The sequence below is a fragment of the Schistosoma mansoni genome, chromosome 1, assembly GCF_000237925.1.
Source record: "Schistosoma mansoni strain Puerto Rico chromosome 1, complete genome".
Lineage (NCBI taxonomy): Eukaryota > Metazoa > Platyhelminthes > Trematoda > Strigeidida > Schistosomatidae > Schistosoma > Schistosoma mansoni.
The window spans coordinates 10834162-10856828 of record NC_031495.1 but is presented as its reverse complement, the minus strand read 5'-3'; the positions used below and the strand labels follow the sequence as shown (position 1 = coordinate 10856828).

Below are 22667 nucleotides of genomic sequence, written 5' to 3'. Positions count from 1 at the left end.
CTCTTCGATATTCTTAACCTTCTGCAGCCAGACACTTTACTATCACTTGATGATACATACAACTTATAACTGTCTACATCAGTAGTACACACCACAATGCTATGGCAAGTCCTATCTTCAGAACAACTACGAAACATAAACCTGATCGTTGACCTTAAGGTCCAACCAGCATTGTTGGTAAAATTTTAGAAACGATTGTTCGCAAGAAGTTATTTAAACATCTGACGGGAAACTAATTTTTTTCTGAAAAGCATCACGGCTTTATAACAGGTTATTTATGTCCCACTAAATCATTAGTAGTCCGTGAAAGCCTACACTTACTTCAGCAAGAACTTTGGCGAAGTCCATTAGAGTTGGCTATCATATAAGTTAGGTGATATCTGGATTGAAGGCAATTCATTTATGTGGACAAAGGACTTCCAATTTGAGAGCCAACAAAGAGTACGGGTGAACTCAAAGTTGTCTGGTTGGGAAACTGTGCTTAGTGGAGTTTCTCAGGGTACAGTTTTTTTGGGGGAGTAGCAGTGTTGCTCATTTTGTATGTAAATGACCTTCCTAGTCTCCTATTATCATTGGTATTGTTATGTACTGACGATGCCAAGGTATGGAGAGTAATAAAAAGTGAATGTGGTAGTTTAGAGCTTTGAAATGAGCTGGAGAAATTACCTGAATGGTCTAGAATCTGGCCGTTGCCGATAAATGCTTCAAAGTGCATTGTGATGTATATTGGTCACCAAGATACAGATACATGCACGGCGAATAACAGTGAGCTACCAGTTTTCTTGAGATACAATGACCTAGGATAAATCGTTAGCCAAGAATTAAAAACTACTGCACACTTTAGTATGATAGCCGCCAAAGATTTAGAACCTTATGGTCGATAGGCAGGGCTTTTGGCCATGTTGATGATAAAAGTTTTTTTGACTTTGTGTACAGTATTCGTCCGTCCTAAACTCCAGTACTGCATTCAAGATGATAGCTCCTGCCTAAAAAAGACAGCGAGCTGTCGGGCGGCGAACAAACAACCGCAACTAAGTTGATTCCCGGAATAGCAAAGTTCCCATATGAAACTCGACCGCATAAAGTAAATCCATTTCTATTTTCATATAGAAGAACCAGAGGCGATTTGATCACAGTTATTAAATCATTTAATGATAAATCTGCATCTCATATGCCCTTACTTTTCTTGTCTCTCAAAATGGAGGGTTTACAAGGACACTTGAAACGTTCACAAGCCCAGAAAAAACTGTCGGTTGACTATTGACTTTCCCATCTAATCGTCAACGAACGGAATTCATTACCTCGATGCTTTCCAAAGAAAGCTAGATCAACTGATAGACGAGTAATACCTGTGCTAACACAGACCACCAAGCCTACTGTCCTTTTCAAATCGAAGCTGATATAAACTTTATCTGCATACATTATTTTTGATTTTTCTAATTCTATTCAATGTATACTGACTACAAAATTGTTTATCAACCATCCACACAAAGTTCAAATTTACGGCTGCCAAAGGAACAGAATTGAGTAGGTCCAAACTCCCATGATGGTCAACAGTATCGTTGTGGGGTAAACATGTGTTGGAAAAAGATCTAGGAGTCTGGTCAACCTGTGATATAAAATCTCATGCTAGCTGTGACAAGAATGCTTTCAAAACAAAACCTTAAGCTGCTAAACGTGATGAGCATTTACGCTCACTTCTGTAAAACGTGCCACTTAATGTTCTGGTTTTGGACTTGTTTACTGTAAACAGTATGCTTGAGGTCTGAGTTAGTCCCTCTCGGAAAGGCTTTTGAGAGCCTCTGATCATCTCTTGAACGAGCCAACTGAAGGGGCGGACGCAACTTCTTTGGATAACAGTCTCCAAAAATTTAAGACTTTGTTTAATAACTATTATGTCACGGGTATTTTGTTTGAAGTTGACTTTTGTACTAGTCTAGTATGTCCTCATAGTTGTCCTGATCTGGTAGGAGGAAAACAAGAGGATATATCAGGTCCGAAATCATTTCTTAGTATTTTATATATTAAAATCTGATCACCCCTTAATCTACGATTGGATAGAGTAAAGATTTTTAGTTTCTCAAAAACTCTATTTTTGTGATAAACTCCAGAGACCTTGAATTATACAGGCAATTGCTTTGTATGTTTCTTACAATATATCCGAGTCACCCTTCAGATAGGAGCTTGAGACCTGAGCGTAGTTTTCGAGTTCATCAATTCTACTTACCCCATTCACAGTCAAGCCACATAGAGCTTCAACCTTCATTTCAAAGGAATGAGAGTAAGTTGGATGGTATCATAAGGTGAGAGAATCAGCCAGTTCGTGTTATGAAATTCAAAGTTTGCTAGGAGCAGAATAAATAACTGAAGCATTATCTTCTATAAAATAGGGGATGCAGAAAACAATTTCCTAATAAGTACTAGGATCCAAGACATACTTGAGTATACACTTGAAGAATTAATTAATTTCACCTCCAGCACAAAACTTTAGGCTGGTGTCCAGAAATCAGGGATACTACGCAGCAGATCGGATCACTGGTACACCCACTCCTATAAAGTAACCAAGCCTGGAATTAGTTATGGTTGGTATGTTTCGAGCAACTTCCATGGAATCCTTCAGAGCGAACGTGATGTATTCCTAAATAACTAGGGGAGTTCTTCGGCCTAATTTACAAATATTAATCTTTCGTTCAGTCAATATACCTAGGTCCCTACCTGAATGAATCGGTGACGCATTGTCAATGAACACAGAAGCTTGTTTAGTAAAAGGTTCTTATTTTCTTGTGACTGTTATCATATTTCTTTATTACTCATCTAGGCGGGAGTTCCAGCATTTTGAGCACTTCTATTACATTCAATTTGGCAGTGCTGTACATTAGTGTAATTTGCAAATAGATGCGCTACTTGACCTAGACTAGCCTCTGCAGACCTTGCTAAGCGCCAACTTCGGCGCTTCTGTATTTTTGTTGACTATCGTCGGCCACTCTCCTTATTAAAAATAGGTACATTTTGTATTCTTATTTGTAACTTTCCCCACGTTTTCTGTGCGCTTCCCTAATTTTAAGAGTACATTCAGTCTATACTGACGTCTAGCTAGACGTCAACTACTAAAAATTAAGTATTTCTAAAAGAACTTAATAGAAGTTCGCTTAAGATAGTTTTGTTCTATTCTCTACACCGTCTTATTCACACCTGGTCGCAAGATCACTTACGTACGTCAGTTGCTGATGATAACCTACAAACCATACCGAACATGATGTCCTGTATTTTGTAAACTCTCTAAGTGTTTATACGAATATCCAACTAACTTGTCTGGACTTCAGAAGTCCAGACGAAACGTTGGAATTATTTAAATTTCAATCGCTGAGATTATTTGAAATGTCATTTTCACATATAATGACTTCTCTAAGTGTTATTGTGCGTATATCCTACCGTAGATAATTATTTTTCAACTTAATGGGTTTGTAGTGCTCTTTATGGTCATGCTGCCGTTTATCATAACCAACCATATATTGGAACACCTCAGAACAGTTTCCACAACAATCCAAGCAAACCAAAAACAAAAGGACATGGACGAACTTGTGGAATATATATCCAACTTCTATTGATAAAATTTGTTTTCGACTGCATTTTCAAACAGCTTTTTCCGTCTATCGTGTAAAGGTAACATTCTGTCTAAATGTGTGCTATAAGGTGAAGTCTCTATATTCGTACATCAAGGGTAGCCAAATAATCTATTTTCGCTTAAATGGACGCTAAATAGTCTGCCTCACCGAAATTTATGCTAAATATTGCCTCTTTTTGCCCTTGCATCCTAGACGTTCACCATCATTCCGTCAGGGCAAACACGTTTTCACAACTGACCTCAGTAAGAAGAATGATTCACGTACTTAAAGTAATTGGTTTACAGGATTTCCAGTCACAGTTTATGTGAATGCCAAAATTCGAGTGCCATTGATGCCTCTTAGCTATAAATAAAAAGCATGATTGTCATCGACCCAAAAAACAAATTAACAGTTTATGATGTGTTCGTTAAATAGGAATTTACACTAAAAATGTATCGTCTTTAAACGTAAGATTGAATCATAAAAGTTTTTGATACCTACGTCTCATTCGATCCAGTATAGCACATAAAAGCGGATGTGTTAGAGTTGTTCAAAAATAATTTGATCGAAAAATGACCGCAAAAGAAAAGAATAGCACATTAGTGCACCAGTCAAGCATATGTTTTCATGGGTAGTCCACATGAGGTTAAACTTACAATGATGTTCAATAAAACTGATCGCTGAGCTTAGGAAACGCAAAAGTAAAGGTTATTGGTGCAAATTATCGCTTATACTATCATCCCTTTTTTGATGATGCGTGTTAAGTTTGTCTCATCATGGGAGAGATCTTGATTTATATTATCCAAAATTTTAGCAGGGTCTCTTTCGCGTACGTTGGGTCATGGTAACTTTACACATGCTTTGATAGACTGTCAACTAAGGTCTCTCTTATTTGGAGTTTCAAGTAAATTGGGATTCACGACGTCCCGAGCTGTATGTACGCCAGAACATACTTCAGTGACATCTGGCTTGTCATCCATGAACTTGGTCGCCTTATTCATCTGCAATCCAAATGAATAATCAAAGAAATTTGTTACCTTACAAATCCATCCCTTACATCTTTGTGTTGAAAGTATGTATTTAGAGGTTCCGATCTGTCTTTATTTGACAATTGGAAGTGGAACTGCGACATTGTTGAACACAGTATTGAATGTCCGGCGCTTTAACCGTGCCGGCGGACACGGAGGGTCCACCTAGGGGAGTTGGAAAACCCTGATTCCAAACCAATGGTGCACATGGGCTCCGGTATCCTGAAGGAACAAATGGCGTACGAACCACCCGTTGGTCACCGGCTACCATGGGACTGCATCTCCTCACGATGCTCCACTGCCTTGTGGATCAGACCTTTAGGTCAAAGGCTCGGGGTGTGGCCCCCTAAGAAAACCACCTGCTTCGGTTTGGGCACCCGGGCAGTATCACAGCCCACACACAAATGACATGAAATAACGCACTACACTAACTACACTGAAATGACGCAGTATTGAATGATGCATTTTTTTAAAATGCCTATCATTTTCCACATATTAGCAGTCAGTTGTGAGACGGCTGCTACATGATTAGGTAAGGTTGCATCCACTTTTGGTAATCTGAAAGAGAAGACACATGCATAACTTACTTGGCCTATTGACTGCCGCTCGGGGCCAATATTAAAACTGAAGGTTGGAAGTCTATCTCAGTTGGACTTGTTTACGTAAATGTACAGCAATAATAGACTTGCTTAGTTACCGGCAATAAGGTTGTTTCCATCAAACGTGCGGTCTTGCATTACTTGAGTGTTAGGTGATGATTTTTATGCAGCTAAAGAATTAATTGCTCCATTTAGCGAATTGGATATAATATCCACCTAAAGATCCAATATCCCCTAAATTGACAATTAATTTTCTTAAGGGATTCTGCCTATATTCCTCCAAAGTTCTCATTTATCCTCATGTTTTAGTGTGCTTGAAACATTTTTGTGGCATTTTGATAAAATATGTTGTTTCAAATTGCATTCAAGCGTTCAGTTATACTTAAGGTTCTTCCTAAACATTCTTTTGCCAATCACTGTAAAGGAAACCGTGACCTTTGTTACAGTTGGTTCCATTTATTTTGGTTTGTTATTCTGTAATTACACAATCAATAATCTTTCACAAATTAGTCTTTATTAATCAGTTGTATTTAATACCGCATTATAGTTATCATACAAAACTTTGAAAAACAATAGGTTCCATTTCAATATCAAAACATGTGTATTCGGGAGCAGGTTATTACAAGTTGTTGGGAGAAAAACATAGTAAAACTTGTACCATGCCTCATTTGTGATGTGTGTGGGATGTGGTACTGCGCGGTTGCCCAGACCGAAGCAGGTGGTTTTCTTAGGGAGCGGCACCCAAAGCCTTCGATCTAAATGTCTGATCCACAAGGCAGTGCAGCAACGTAAGGAGATACGGTACCATGGTGGCCGCTGACCAACGATTGGTTCATACGCCATTTGTTCCTTCAACATCCTGGAGCCCATGTACACCATTGGTTGGGAATAAGGGTTTTCCAACCCCCATAGGTGGATCCTCCATATCCACCAACCCGGTTAAAGCGCCGGACATTCGCTTTTCATCCTCTCAATTTCGTAAACAACAGTAATGGCACAAGAAGGCAGTGAGTAGGACTTCCCTGACAGTGGTTGTATACGTGTGGCCATGTGAGAGCATTTCAAGAGGGAGATCTGACTCCCACCACTCCCGGCCGTACCAGAGCCTTTGAGGGCAGTGAAATGGTAAGCCAATTAAAACTTGCAATGCATTAGTGGTTTTTATTACATTAGGTTGCATAATACTAAGTGAATTTCAAAGCTTAAAAATATATTGCTTTTTATCATTTCCTTAGCTATAATGAGTTGTCCGATTTGTGAAAATCGTGAACTTGTAGAAGATGAAAACACTGGGCAGTTGATTTGTTCAGAATGTGGAACTGCAACAGGTGTTTATAGAGGAGTTACCCAAGTACGTTGTTTTCGAGAGAAATTTGTTTGTTTCCAGATCATCTAGTCGTTTACCTTAGCCTATTTTGAGAATACATAATGTTTTATATCTTTACATGCTTTGGTTGGTTAGTGAAGCTGTACTGAAAGTTCTTACAAGCTTATTAGGTTTCGTCAAGTATGAGAATTACTATACTTTACTAACTAGTTTTAACATTGTTCCGTATCAAGATTGGGAGAGTTGCTGATATTTTTTCCACAATCAATGATTTTTAAACAACGTAAAACTTGGGAGAAATATGAATACATTCATGTCAAATTTTACATCAGCATAGCTATTGAAAATTTTATATATTGTGCCCGCTTATTGTCCTGTTAATATATGACGTGACGATACCGCCAATTAGAGAGCAGTGAATTATCGATCGAACTAATGACATACGAAACCCATACGAGCAGTCTAGAGTACTTGTCGGTCCTGCTTTCTGCCCAGCCAGTTAAGTCCAGAATACTAATAACAATCTCTGCAATATGAATCATTTTTTTTCAAACGTACTGGGTTTATATACCAAACAGACAAACCACATCGTACCATAAAATAGGAAACAACATTTGTACAAGATTTAGCCAAATATGGCTGTGAATAAGGGAGATAGTGATTGACAGACTGGGGATAACTCAAGAATGTTAAGTCGTATAATAATAGTTTACAGGTCAAAATAAAGCTTATAATAAAGGGGACATGAATATGAATAGTTAAGTTACTGAACAATTATACAATAGGAAATATACATATCATATTAGTCCATAAATAGTTCTCAAAAGTTACCATTCATAATTCTCTTCGGGATATAACAGAAAATTAACGAAATGAAGACAGAATGAGTCGAAATAACAGTTGCATCAATAAAAATGAACAACTAAGCATAGAGAATATAGTTTAAAATGGATTCATCAGATTGAGGAGTAAAAAACGTACAGTAATTTTAAAGTTCATTAACTAGGAGGTAAAGTTTAAGCACATATGCTCCAGTCCAGTCGATTATGATTTTCAACTAGGAAGTCTGTATCCCTGCCTACAAAACTCAAATCAGTAGTCCTTGACTTTATGGACTGATGTCACTTCTCAGTTCGATTGTCCTTAGCCTTTGCTTCCTTACTTAAGTTTCCCCTAGGTTACATACCTTGTTAACCTATCATTGTAGAACGCTATGTCATATCAATCTCTTCTAATCATTGCGTCAGATGTAATGTGTAGTGACTGTAAGTCAACGTAACACAGTGACCATAGCGAATTCCTTACCATTAGACTTCCGTTAATACCAAAGAATAAAGTTGATGTTGTTTACTGTTTAGGGATCGGTATGTTTTTTAAAATTCTGTTTCGATATTCCTTAGATGCTTCATACCCACGAACGTTCTTTTATCACTAGTTGTTCCTTCAAGGGTCGAATTGATCCTTCTCCCGAATTTTAATCCATTGTTTCTTTATCTAATCTTTCGTGTGATTAATATTGATGAGTTATCGATAAAAAATACCATTCACTTTTAGTCTGTTCGTCAAGTTAAAATCTTTGTGTTATCATGAAATTATTAAGTGGGCTGCCATATTTCTATCTGACAAAATGCGGATATTAAGCATATGCAGACGTACTCACTGTTTGTTAAGTAGACTGGGGATTTGGGTTTGAAATCAATAGGTTTTTAGAAGCAATTCACTAGGGAAAATCCCAAGTTAGAAAAATACCAATGACTGGTCAAGTACTTTAGTAGTAATTCAGTCAGTCAGCAACAACGTAGAACCTCATACATACGTACATCAGTTCAAACTGTCATACCACGTTAGCACAGAGATACAATTATCGATTCAAATCCTATGGTGGTAGAGGTAGTAAAAGTATAGGCAGTAATCGGGAGGATTGGGGTTTATATATGTTATTCAAGGAGTTTAATCCAGTGAAATAAATTTGGAAAGAGTTTTCTGCTCGTTGAATAGTTCATACTGACTTTTAAATTCATCATTTAGTTATATGTACTAAGCTTTACTGTACTTTTAAATACATATTTTTAGTCCCAGGATTTCTCTGAAACCCGTGGATTACGAGTGATCCAAAAGACCGAACACATAGTTAGTCAATCCAACCAAGCAGCTACAGATAACATAGCGGATACTTCGAGATTTGTAAAAGTTGAACCGGATAGCACACATGACCAAAATATGAATTCTGTTTGTCGGGAAGACTTGTTGAACACATTAGATGATGATCTTTTCAGCGGGAGTGAGGTGAGCTTCATTAATCCCACGCAGAAAGAAAAGTGCTTTGAACGCCATCGTCCTTGGCGGTTATCCGAACCTTTCACTGTAAGTTTATTCTTATTTATCAATCTTTAACCCATCCAAACGTGTTATACATGTTATTGTTTGTTGAAGTAACAGCATTTCATTCGCACGAGATTAGTATTGACCGTAAAGTTAATTGTGGTCATTTTTTATGCATCTGGAGTTTTGGATCAAAATGAGATTTCAGAGTAGCGTACAATTGGAGATGCTTTATTTTTTCCCCTAAATCTCCCGACTATCTGAACATTGATAGTAGTTGAAAAGATATATTGTATAGTCTTTAAAACTAAATTTTTGATTTATTTGACAGAATATTCGATCTTAGATACCATACTCAATGTACTGTAATTAAAAACAAAACTCTATGAAGTCATTAATTGTTAGCTGAGATTATGTAAGTGTAGAATGTTAGGATTCTACTCTAAAAGTGTTGAAAATTGTGAAAAATTAAATAGTGTGTTGTTCAGTTCGGTGTTCACATTATATCTTATAAGTTTTAAATTCAATAAAGGCAGGAATGAAATTGTTCACGAAAATGTTCATCAATCTTACATTTTTTTAGGGCTAATTACTATCAGAAAAGTGTCGAATAGTAACTAACCATTTTTAAGCAGATTATTCACTTAAACAAAACAAAGGATGATAAGTCTGCTCTTGCTAACCTCATTAATTTCAGTCATTATGTCTAATTTAGTGTAATATTCTTTTCTTATTAAGTAATGAAGTCACATATTATTTAGTTAAGTTATTAATATAACATCATCTTGCCAACTTCATAATAATGTTTCTTTTTCAAGTACGTTGTTTCTAAAGATATTCCTTAAATGAAATTCAAAAGCAAGAATTAATTCATTCGCTCCATTTTAGCTACCAATGATGAAATCTATTATATTAACCACGGTAGTCTGTGAAAATAAATAAAAATAATATGTATCTGTACATCTTGTAGTTTCCAAAGTGGTACATAAGTAGCCTATTACTTGTCTATAATGAATTTAAATTCCCATTTTGACATCTTTTTATACTCATCTAAGTTGACCCTGTCTATTCATATTTAATAACAGTTAAAAATATAGAGTGTAAAAGTGTCTGATTCCAAAACATGTCTAATGATTCTCTGTGGTTATCTAACTTAAGTGCTCTAGAGTTACAAATTAGCTAAAGTACTTGACTTTTAACCAATATGGTCTAAGTTTAAGACTCCGTTAGGTCTCGGTTTTAGGATGAAACTGCACCTTTCTTCATCGTAGAATAATTATAGCTCCTGTTTGGTACGCTAAACTTCGACAAACAAGTGAAATAAACTTTAGTTAATTATTGTTATTTGAGTCATTGTTAAGAGTCTCATTTCTGCATCGTAGGTTGTTGTATATATATAAAGTTATTGCTATCACTTTACAGTTCATAATGAGACGTCAAGCAAACTGTTTGGCTAAAGAATTAAATCTTTCCGTGGAACAAAAAGTATCATTTTGTGATACTGTTTGGAGCATATGGCTCCACTATTTGTCTATAACTGGCGAACTTGGCTCTGATGCTTGGGTAAATGCAGCTCTTTTATTGGCTAAATCGATTAGTGAAGTACTTGAAAGCAAGATGATTCCAGAAGAAGAGAGGCCTACTAATAAAATATTGCGGAAACACAAAACATCGGATCACTGTTACATGACTACCCAGCGTGAACACGAATGGGAGCTCATGCAAACTCGTCTAAATCAATTTCAGTGGGTTGGTTGGGGTCTATTGTATGAACCAGAGGAAGGTCGAGAAATAGCTAAAATTCTACATTTGTCTCGAAAAAAGTGAGTTTTGAATTTAGACTTAGTTCAGTGTTATATCACTAAAGCTAAAAATAGTTACGTTTCATTTTACCCAGTTATTTTAAAAATATCTACTTTCAACGGTTAGTTGTTTAGTAATGTCACATATACTTACTGTACGTCTGATCCCAGAATCGCTTGCACGGTTGCTCTAAAATATGCGAACAGTGCTAAAATTGCAAAAGCAGAGAGGTGGTCCGTTTATGACTTGGTGCCGGGGTATGAAGGAAAGCTGTACAGGACTGACATATGTCGGTGCCTCGCGAGAATCTCTGGTTGGGGTACTACAAATATTGCAACTCAGTGGCTTGAGAAATTATCAGACATGGCTCAGAATAGAAGCCGATAGTGATCATGTTGTAGTTTTCCTTTGTTTTCTTTTAAAACAAGAAAACTCCCGTAATTGGAAATATTCTTTCTGATTAGAATTTTCTTAACGGAACTGCTCGTATTATATACTACCCTCGTTCACTTATTTTTATTTGCGTATTGTTTTTGATCATACTTACCCTCCTTTCTCTGTCTATTCACAATCTCAGTTTCTTATTGTGTGGCGCATCTTTATTTTGGTCCCATTTGTACCAACATATATGTTTTCTTAAATAAACAGCAATATACTCGCCGCTTGATTGACAAATGACACGTCATACACCGCAAGTGGTCCAAATTAACATAAGCCAAATTAACTTTTTGAATTCATATCGGTGTTTGATCAGCTACTAATACAACAGGGCTGATGAAACTTTCAAGGTAAGTGAAGTGGTCAACTCACTCAACTACCTTACTTTGTATGACCAATCCAGGCGTTGACAAGAAATGGTCCTAAGATAAAATTTTGCAGCTTCAGGAAGAGAAACGGATTCCAAACAAGACTATTATTTACGTACATCAGATCAAAGAGTGAGTTTCCAGGGCGTAAATCAATCCTTGAAACGTTGGATGAAATTGTAATTTCTATAAGGACATCTCTGAAATTCGATAAAACTAAGTAAAAGGGGCAACACTGACAAATGCCTCTTGAGGTTGATAATTCTGATAAAAGTCCGTCATTAGCTCTGATTTGGGCGTTAGTATTCGAGAAGACAGCCTTTATGAGGTTTATGGGCTTAGTCAGTGACAAGGAGAAGGTCTGATAGGGAAAATAGAAGGAATATTAGGAAACGAAAAGGCAGATTACTTTTAAATAAGATTAACTCGAGTACTGTCAGTACTGTTTGAAGACTTTTCACTTCCATTTTCCTCACACTATGGAAGAATATTTCTTTATGGATTACTTGTAAAGGATACAAAGTCGGTAGATATCTTGACAACCTAGGACTATGACCACAGAATCAGAGGTACAGCCGTTTGAGGACTAATCATTATTATTTGTATTCAAGTCGTAGTCACACTCACAATCCGCTGATCTGTTAACTAGAGTTTAAGGTCGTTAGAGTTCTCAGCTGTATTGTTTAATACTTGTCAAGCCCAATCACATCATTGCCAATATTTTGATTCCTTTGACCAACAAGACCTAGCAAACACTGTGAACTTAAGGAACTTGGTTTATTTTCATTCAATTAGTTAAGTTGATCTGAAAACGTATTCGATTATCTCTTGCTTTATCTAGATTTCTCGCAACATTCATAAAGAAAACATATTTTTAAATAATTTTTGGGATATTTAAAATGGGATCAGAACAAAAGCTATATTTTTAAATGCTAGAAAATTCTCGATAGTGTGGTACTATAGTGAACAACTTTCATTACAAAGTTATTATAAAATAAAACTACAAACTTTTCGTGGTTTCCTTCATCTTTACTTCAGAAAGGCGCCGAAACAAGTCGACAAAAGCGAAAAATCTAAACGACGTGGACGTAAACGGAAGAACTGTAGTGAGTCTGATTCATCAGAGCTCGTTCTTTCTGATGAAAATCCTGATGATGATGCTCAATCTGTCCATTCACCTGCTTATGATGATAGAAGGGATATGAGTAACCCAGATGTTCATGATTCAGACTTGTCCTTTCAACCTAAAGCTGTAGAATCAGAGTTATTCCCTGATAATGATTGTACACAAGAAATGCCATTATCGTATTTCACCAAAAAACTGTGAGTTTTATTTTAGTCATGATTTAAAAATCCGAGTGGGAGTTTCCTCTAAAAATTTGATGTCAGTTGTAAACCGTTTAAAATCAGAAAATAAATTTAAGTTTGGTTTATTATTTACACCTTGGACACAATACTTCACTTGACTGATCCTAAATCAGAACATGAATCGAGAGCAAACGAAAATATATACTCTAAAAGTTCGAATACCAAAGTTAATACTGTTAGAATGTTAGGGTTTGTGGAAAATTTACACAAAAACCTCGTCTTCTCAATCCAGCCGCTGGGAATGATTAGTTGAAAATAGACTAATCATCGTGCTCCGACTTGATCGTAATTCGCGCAATCGTCAATCGAGTCTCTGCCTCACAAGCTAAGGTGTTTTGTATGTTTTGGCATTTCTCAGCTGTGTATATCAATAAATTTTATTAGGAATAAAACCTAGTGGTGCTGAGTTTATGAAAAATTACGTTGATATATCAACTATTTATATCTTATCATAATTAACTTCTGAACTCTACCAACTCGGAAGCTATGACTATTCACCCTAAATGGTATGTGTTAATATTACCTGCGGATCCTAAGTTGCTCCTGAAAGCTGTTGATCTTTTATTATACTTAAAGCAACTGTTCTCACATCACTTGGTAATGGGCATTAATAATGGTGTACTCTGGGTGAAATCAATTTTGGTTAACTGACAAGATGTTTTATTTCAGGATGCGATTGCTATCCTGTTAATCTTGAATAGACTGTTTAGTAGATTGGTCATGTAAGTCAATATATCTGATATGTCCAACCAAAATGATCTGTGATTGTTCAGCCGGTTCAAACAGACATCTTATAAACCGCATATCAGCGGCTATTTATATTGTGTCATATAATTTTCTCCCCTTTGTATCTGTCAGTAAATTCTTGTTCTGGTCTTCATTTGAATCTCTATCGAGCGGTCAAACTATTAAGTGTAGGTGTATTACGTGATCAAGTCAACACCAATTTTATAACAATAGTTTCCTTATATTCCATGTAACTCGGTTTTAACCAGTATGTTCTTCATGCAACCAGTCACGTAAAGCTCTCTAGCCACTTATTTATCTCAAATTACAATAGATGATTGACTGATAATATCAATATTTTAAAATTTGTCATACATAAAACAAACATTGATGTCATTTCAAATACTATTTGATCTCAATAGTTATCTAGAACCACCTGACTTTCGACAATTTCTTAGTTGATCTTAAAAAATTCTTACGAAAAGTATTTTTACTCATAAGAGATGCACAATCTAATTACCTTACTCAAATAATCTTGCGTTTAAAGTTATTGATTAAACCAATACACTTAGATATCCAACATCTATATCATGGTGAAAATAAATGTTGAAGACATTTTCTCAGATTTTTAAGCAGACCATAACATACTCAGGATTTTCATAGTTCATACCAAGTATCTTTGAACATAACCACTAAAATTATAAGTACTATCTAATTAAACTGAATTCTCTGTTAGACAGGTATTATCTGATTAGTACTGTACTATACGAGATCAGACACTGCTAAATATTCAGATAAACTATCCTCTATAATTTTTTTGTGTGGCTAGTTGACGATATTTTGCTAATTAGCTAAGAGGGACTTTTAAGTTATAATATTTGAGTTTTTTTTCATGAGACTATATTCATTGTGTAATACTCTATGATTATATCATTGTTAATTTCGAGAATATGGCTGTGTTATCGATCTAGTGTTGCCAACTAAGTCACTTGTTGAAGTCATCTGTAACTTATTTTGATATATTCCAGTGTATAGATACTGTTATGTATGCAGTTACTTGATTGAATTTTTCGAACTTTTGTATTGTAAATTAATAACCAACGTTTAAACCTACTTTTTTATAATTTTATTTCCTTATTTTATCAGATCTCGGTTACGATCCATGGGTCATTTGTTTTGGCGTGGTCAAATTGAAGGTGGTTTTAATTGTCGTGTATTAATGGAGTATAATGTGGCTATTTTGTTTATCGCTTGTTTGACTACTTGTCCTATACGAAAAGCAGTCAATCCATTATTTTCTTCACATTTTATAAATTCTGATTTCTCAAACAGTCCATGTGCGCTTACTACAATGATTACTTTAAAAGATTTACAAGATTTATGCAATAATCGTCGCTTACCTTTCATATCTGTAAGTTTCAGCATATTTTCATAATCTTTGTATGTATTGTGTAAATTGACAAAATGCATTATTGAATCATTGAATTTATAAAATATTTCTCAGTATAAGGTTGAGATCTTTAAGTTTAGATTGACATCATGAATGGGTCAATGTCAGACCACCATTGGAAAGCTGGAAGCACTAGACGACCGTTACGTCCTAGTATGGGACTCCATGTTTAGACAAGTCACTTAAAGAATAACAGTAATATTTTCTTATTAATGATCTATGAAATTAATTGTTTTCATTTTCATAATATGACAAACGGATTTGAGCTAAAATTCATGACAAATTATGCATTGACAAAGTAGTCGTGATTGTTCTGCTTCATGATTCCTGACATTAATCAATGCGTTTTAATTGTGGTGTTGTATTTTTCGATATAAATTTGGTAGTACATTACTCCTAGTTTATTCGGCACTCAGCAGATCTAGAATCTCACCTTTTAAACATTTGATTTTAACATTCAACATCGTTTCATTTATCAAGACTAAGGTAGCCAAGTAGAAATAGTTGCACTACTGCATATCAATGTTATAATATTGGGTAAACAGATATTACTGATTAGAAATGATTATGTCAGAGATGATCATTTAAAGGAAATTTGTTGTTTAACTTTCAGAACAGAACAATACAACCATTTCCCTTAGTAAATTTAAACAATACATCCTATTCTTTCTCTTATGATTTTCGGTACCATTTTAAACATTCATCTAAACTTCACTGGCTAAAGTATGTCCAATCTTAGTTTATAATTTTATTATTCCTTGTTATTTTAGGCATTTTAAAGTCAATGATAGACCATAAAGTAGTATGAATTCACTAAATTATGCAAACTTCGTTGTTCTTCCACTGTTTAAATGACATTATCAGCTTTAAACGGTTATAACTCCAAAGTTTTGCAAACTCAGTATGTTCTCTCCAATGAACTATCAGCAAATACGTCATTATTATCCAACTTTTACGTTTGAAAATATTACTCATAACACACTCGTTTCGTATGTTGTGCCAATAGCGTTTAGTATAAGTGTATTTACTACGTGGCGATTCATTTTAAATTACTCTAGCGTGTTTTTTTCTACAAGCGATTAAACTGGTTAGTATTTTAATTATAGCTTTAATCCAGGCCATGTTTTGTCAGTAATGTGTTTACAGCCAGTCACATGTGAGTAAAACAGACCCTAGTACCTCTAACAGTATCCAACTAGAATTAGTCATTCACCTAGCCTTATGAAATTCCCTTTTTGTGTGATTTGTTCGGCGTTTACTTTTGTTCCTACTCCAGTGGCCATATATAATTTTCAGAACAACTTAAAATCACTTCAAACCACCAAAAAGATTATTATTTTATTTCAGTGACTTTGTTCTATTCCTTTTGTGTGGATTTTACAACGTAGTAAAAAAACAAGTTTATTACTGGTTACCTAATTCCTATGTTCGAATTTCACCGTCTAACATCATTTACTTGTTGTTAAGTATGAAATATACGAAAGCAGATGAAACTGTCTATTTGATCATTTCCGTTTATGCTCAGGTATGTTAAGCGTGTATAACTGTTATCACATTTTTTTGTTTGAATGACTATCATAAGTTATGTTAAGAATAATTAATGGCCTAGTGGTTTTGTTAAACAAGTTGCAACATACAAAGATTGAAATGAAGGCAACAATTAGGTTCAGATTTAGTAAATCAAGTATCAGCACTCCAGTACACCTTAATCTGACGACTCACACACAATTTCCTAATACTGGATCTAATTTATAGATGTCTAGTAAGCCTCCTATGTAAGCATATAACTAGCCTTAACGACTTCTAAGTTAAACATAGTTTACATCATCTCGATGAGTTTTGTTATTTTAAAAACTGACACTTGATCAACCATTTTATATACTTTTAGGTTCAAAGTTTATTTCCTCCAGGGGCCTTTTGCATTCGTGATCAGAGTCTACTAAGTTTAATCCGACGTCACAGACCTCCGGAAATCAATCATTTGGCGTATGCAACTGCTCGGATGCGTGAATTTATTGGGTTGAACCATTTCCCAAAGTAAAAATATTTCTTATGTCTCAATAGTATTTTATAGTTTTACCATAGACTTCATTATTACAATAACTATTATATCTGCCTCTTATTCCTGGAGTATATTTTACCATTCAGTAGATTACTTACATTTGATGTTAGACTTTCTTTCTACACATCTTGGGGATTAAATAAGTTATTTTTATAGCTTGACATGAGTTGGACTTCATAATATTATTGTTTTTACTGTAGGATTTAGTACCTTTAAGAAGAGTGACTGTTTCTTTTATAGTTTTTGAGTGTTTCGATGATAATTGTTTAGAAACCTTTTACTTTCTACGACTTGTATGCTGTCTATTTATCTTCAATTTTACTTCAAAAACACTTCGGTGCTATTACATATGACATTTGATCCCCTATCAATACAAATAAATTTGGGATGATTATTATTGTTGTCTTGTCTTCACCGTAATAAATCTAGAGAGCACTTCAAAACTCAGTTTCTTAGTCGTTATATTTTTGTGATGCCTGGATAAATCGCCTGAATATTCTAAACACTAGCTACTATGACACAATAAAAAAAGCAACATCCAATTATCTCATTCTTAGATCCACCAAATAAGATTAAGTCCAAAGTTAATTCACGTAAATTTGCTTTGCAACGCCCTTATAAACAGAACGAAGAATTAACGTATTCAAACATCAACAAACCAGTAGCTAAAAAGCGTTTTTATAAGTAATGAAAGAAGCTTCAAGAGATTCGATAGAGAAACACCAAATATGAAATGGTATGAAATAACCACCAGCTTGCTTTTATGTTTGACTTTCGATTGTCGGTTATGGAAATCGATATTTGTAGATGACTATCCTTATGCTATTCTGGATGGGTAAGGATAACCCTCTCGAATTTCTGAACATCGAGAAGCATTTATGTCAGTTTCGTAGTTTAGTTATTTATATGGGTCATTTGTTTGTTGTAGTCATTGTTAAGTGTCCGAAGAAGTACATAGATCCTGTTACGTTTAGGTTCTTATTGACTTACATTAAACCGCGAAATTAAGTAGTGTATTATCAACCTCACTTGGTACTTGCTAGTCCTGTTTCAAAATGTCACCTATTTCATTTACGATTTACTTTACACATCTATTATGCAAAACGTTAATATGATTATTCAAATTATGAATTCCTAGTAAGTAACTCCGCCTGTAGCTATTCTAATGCTACTACCGGTCCCAAGCCCGTGTAAAGGCGAAGGGTTGGGCGTGGGGTCGACAGCCCCATCTTGTAGAAAACAACCTTGTTAAGAAAAAACGCTAAGTAGTATCAGTTGGTAAGTGCTTATTTTAAAAACAGTGTTAAATAGTGCCATTGTTTCGTTGATTTAACTTCATTATTTTTTACTGTCTTACTCTCTGCTTACTTACGCCTGTTACCCCTCGTGGAGGAGCAGAGGCTGCTCACCAGTATTATCCATCGAACAACTGTCCTGGGCAATCCCTTCTGGTTCTTTCCAGTTGCTATTCATCTTTTTCATATCTCCCTCCAATTATCGACGCAATGTGTTCTTTGGTCTTCCTCTTTTCCGTTCTTATTAGGGAATCCAAGTTAGAACTTCTCTCGTGATGCAGTCTAATGATTTCCTCAAAGTATGTTCTATCCATCTGAAGCGGCTTTTCCTAATTTCCTCTTCATTTTGAAGCTGGTTTGTTCTCTTCCACAGTAGGTTGTTGCTGGTGGTATCCAGTCAACAGACATTGAGTATTTTGCGTAGATAATTGTTTATAAATACTTGTGCTTTTTTGTTGGTGGTTGTGGTATCTCTCCAAGTTTCAGCTCCGCACGGTAGAACTGTCTTGATTTTTGTGTTGAAGTTTCTGGCTTTGGTGTTGATTGGCAGTAGTTTTGAATCCCATATGTTCTTTAACTGTAGGGATACTGTCTTTGCTTTGCCTATCCTTTCCTTTACGTTATCATCAGATCCTCATTCATCGATGATGCTTACCAGGTATGTGAATGTTATATCTTGTGGCCGAGTGGATGCCTAGTTAATATATAACGTGATAATACCGCCAATTAGAGAGCAATGAATTATCGATCGGACTAATGACACACGAAACCCATACGAGCAGTCTAGAGTACTTGCCAGTCCTGCCTTCTGCTCAATCAGTTAAGTCCAGAACACTAATAACAATCTCTGCAATATGAATCATTTTTTTCAAACATACTGAGTTTATGAAAAGCCTGGACCAGATTGCCAGGCAAAACAGTGGATTTACTTCAAATTCATTCGCTGAGATTTTACAAATATACTATTCTTACATCAACTCGGCGCCCAAATACTGTGAAACTATTCGCTCTAATTTAGACGAAAGTTCTTATATACTGGATTTATATACCAAACAGACAAGCCACATCGTACCATAAAATAGGAAACAACATTTGCACAAGATTTAGGCAAATGTGGCTGTGAATAAGGGAGATAGTAATTGACAGACTGGGGATAACTCAAGAATGTTAAATCGTATAATAATAGTTTACAGGTCAAAATAAAGCTTATAATAAGGGGGACATGAATATGAATAGTTTAGTAATTTAACAATTATACGATAAAAATATATGCATAGTATTGGTTCACAAATGGATCCCAAAGTTACCATTCATTATTCTTATCGGGGCGTAACAGTGAAAGATTCCACATCTTCCAGAGCTTCTCCATCAAGTTTGATTTGGTTGTTGTTCTCCGTGTTGTATTTGAAGATCTTGCTTTTCGCTTACAATTCTAGTTTGGTAAATTCTCATTGTTTTTGTCTTATCCTATATTCTTCTTATTGTTATTGTTACTATTCTTCTTCTTCTTCTTCTTCTTCTTCTTATTATTATTATTATTATTAACATACTTTCAGATATATCTCATCTTTTGTTTTCGAGATTATACATGTAATTCCATCGTTGGGTTAGATTCGTGGAATTAAGTTCTATAAAGAGTTTCGTTTAGTTAATAGTTAGATCTACAGATCTCAACCAAGTTTTATTTAAAGTTCAATCATTCATGGAGTTGTAATGACATATTAAATGTACATGAGCAGACAATTAAAAAACGTGCTAGCTAAGCAATACGTTTTCAGCTCAGTTATTTTTGTTACAAAACTGGTTCTTGGTACATGTTTATTTCCGAACACTTTCGAGGTCTTCACTCTGATAAGATAGCTATATGTTATTGTCCGGAGAAAGTTGTAACACTTAGTTCGTCTAGATTTGTAATATTCATCTGTTCACTCACTCAGTTAATCTTCAACTGGATCAAAATTGACGTTTTTATACCGTATCAATTCACGATGTCGTAAAGTTTACCTTTTTTTATCATTTACATGCAGATATCCACTGAGCTGGTTGATGCATCGTCATATAACCGCTCTAGGTCTTCCGGTAGTAATGCATGAATTTGTACGACCTTTATTAGAGAGACTACAGAAGGAATGTATTCCTGTTGACAAAGATATATACCACTCTTTGTTAAGTTCAACCCCATGGCCCAGAGTCGTTCGACCGGAAGTATTTGCGATGGCATTAGTTGTTATATTGTTACGTCTTGTATTCAAATTCGATGATACCTTTGAAGTAAGTTAACTTTCAATATCATTGCTAAATTAAACTCAAATCGGTAATGTTCATTTTATGTTCCGATTTCATTCATTGTTTTCCACAGTTACTTTGCCATTTATAGTCAGATGATAATATCAACAAAGCTGCCAATCTACTCGACAATTTTCCACTGGTTATCACAAAGAATGAGTGCTCGGTTAGACTCATATCAGTCCTGTAGAAGTACTTTGTGTTTTAATGGTGTACATTACATGCCAGACATACGTACACTAACCAGCAACTGATTGAATAGGTTGCTTGTCTGTCATCGCATAGTAAGACGATGTCATCAGCATAATCAAGGTCGAAAAGTTATTCTCAAAGTAAAACTTTCAGAGCTGTTTCGACAATTTCATCAATGACTAGGTTAAATAACGATATAGACGTGTTCCAACCTTGTTTAATCTCACTGTCGGTTTGGTACACAAAATTTAGCTCATTTTCAGACCAAAGTGCATTGAAATGTTATATACTGTAAAGAATTATAATACAAAAAGGCCATACTATAAAAAATGAATAAAACTAAAAGGTATTTAGCAAAATGTATAGTTTAATAGAAAATAAAGCTGATAATGATTAATAATTAAGTGGGCTCATCTAATTTCTCTAGAAAATAAAGTATCGTCAACTACCTCTATGAGTTTTATTTAATACTTCCTTAAAGCATTGAGTTGCATGATCTTTAGGGCCTCAGCTGAGGAGTTATGATTAACTGACAGATGTCAGTCATATACAACTATCTCATACCACAGCGTCATGTCATAAACTGACTACCTCTCCGTTTTCTTCTAGTTAGTCCCAGCTTCGGGAAATAATCAATGATATGCGATCTCCTGAGATGATATATGTAAAATTTGTTCAGGCCACCAAAACCAGTATTTCAATTTGGTGAGACTTATTGACACTGTGGCCGAATTCACATTGCCGGACATCGGTATCGATGACATAATGTTGTCGTTGTATGTTCGCAATTCGTTAAAGGTGATAATGATCAAACACATAGGTGTAGAATATCACCAACTATGAAATCTTCACTTTCCTCACACAATTTTCGTTCTCCTTTTGTCCCATGAGATATTTAGTGATTGTAAACTTTTACTTGAACGGATTTTCAGGTGTCATCTATACGAATTCATTGCTTTTTTGTTTTACTAATTACTTAGCATCGACTTAGTTCTGTCGCCAAAGCTTTGGAGTTATTTCCCAATCGTCCGGTTAAAAGTGGTCAAACATCGGACGTCTCATTATACGATCGACCTTTTATCTGGATTTCATGGGTGCAATATATCAACTCACGATTTCATCCATCTCACAAACTTAATTTAAATTCGTTCAAAATTGATCAAAATCCATATAGTAATGCTCGAGTTCGTGAATCTAGTCGACCATTAGTCATGACTGCTAGTCAAGGATCTGAACTACTTAACTTAGATAAAGCTTCTGATTTCTTAGGTTCAACTGAATTCAAAATTGGTCGTGATATTGGTTGGGGTGAGGAAAGCATGAAAAAAATCAAAATAGCTGATGTGAGTTCTACTATATTGTGATTAAATTCTTATGTTTCTGTATCACGTAAATAAAGTAAGAGATTACTTTATTTTAAATTAATTCAAATATCTGGCATCTATGTAAACCTATTTGTAAGTGGTTGCTTCATTGTGTTAGATTTGGTGGTTAATTGATATCACTTGAATAGACTCACTACTCAGAATCCTGTTATATTTCTCTATGAACTAACGTCCTACATATTTAAATTCACTTAGTATTGTTTGTTTGAATCTTCCCATCGATGTGTTAGGACTGCAACTGGTCAGTCTCTAAATGACATGTGCATACTGTGCGTATTGCCTCGATATAGCCTTGATTCACAAGCATGATAAGCAAAGATGGATAGTGGCTAATAATAGAGATAAAGGAGGGCGTTTTCCTCCGGGAGTCCACTATTACGAATCACACCATTTTTCTTCTTGTCCTCTTATCT

At 35.2% G+C, this 22667-nt stretch overlaps 2 protein-coding genes across 2 annotated transcripts in view; both read left to right on the top strand.

Moving 5' to 3' along the window:
- Window positions 1-6326: 6326 nt before the first annotated feature.
- Smp_164890 (hypothetical protein) overlaps window positions 6327-22667 on the top strand; it is a gene marked incomplete at its 3' end in the record, with an annotated part of 18885 nt that continues 2544 nt past the window's right edge. Inside the window, exons 1-6 of the mRNA XM_018793240.1 lie at window positions 6327-6357; window positions 6468-6583; window positions 8633-8923; window positions 10304-10704; window positions 12529-12813; window positions 14731-14995. Of these exons, the coding sequence (XP_018647773.1) occupies window positions 6473-6583; window positions 8633-8923; window positions 10304-10704; window positions 12529-12813; window positions 14731-14995 (1353 nt within the window). The 5' untranslated portion in view covers window positions 6327-6357; window positions 6468-6472. The remainder of the gene's footprint in view (window positions 6358-6467; window positions 6584-8632; window positions 8924-10303; window positions 10705-12528; window positions 12814-14730; window positions 14996-22667) is intronic.
- On the top strand, window positions 20477-22233 carry Smp_164900 (hypothetical protein; the record flags this gene model as incomplete). Its single annotated transcript, XM_018793241.1, has 2 exons — window positions 20477-20662; window positions 21850-22233. 2 exons carry the CDS (start codon window positions 20477-20479, stop codon window positions 22231-22233), a joined length of 570 nt encoding a protein of 189 aa, XP_018647774.1.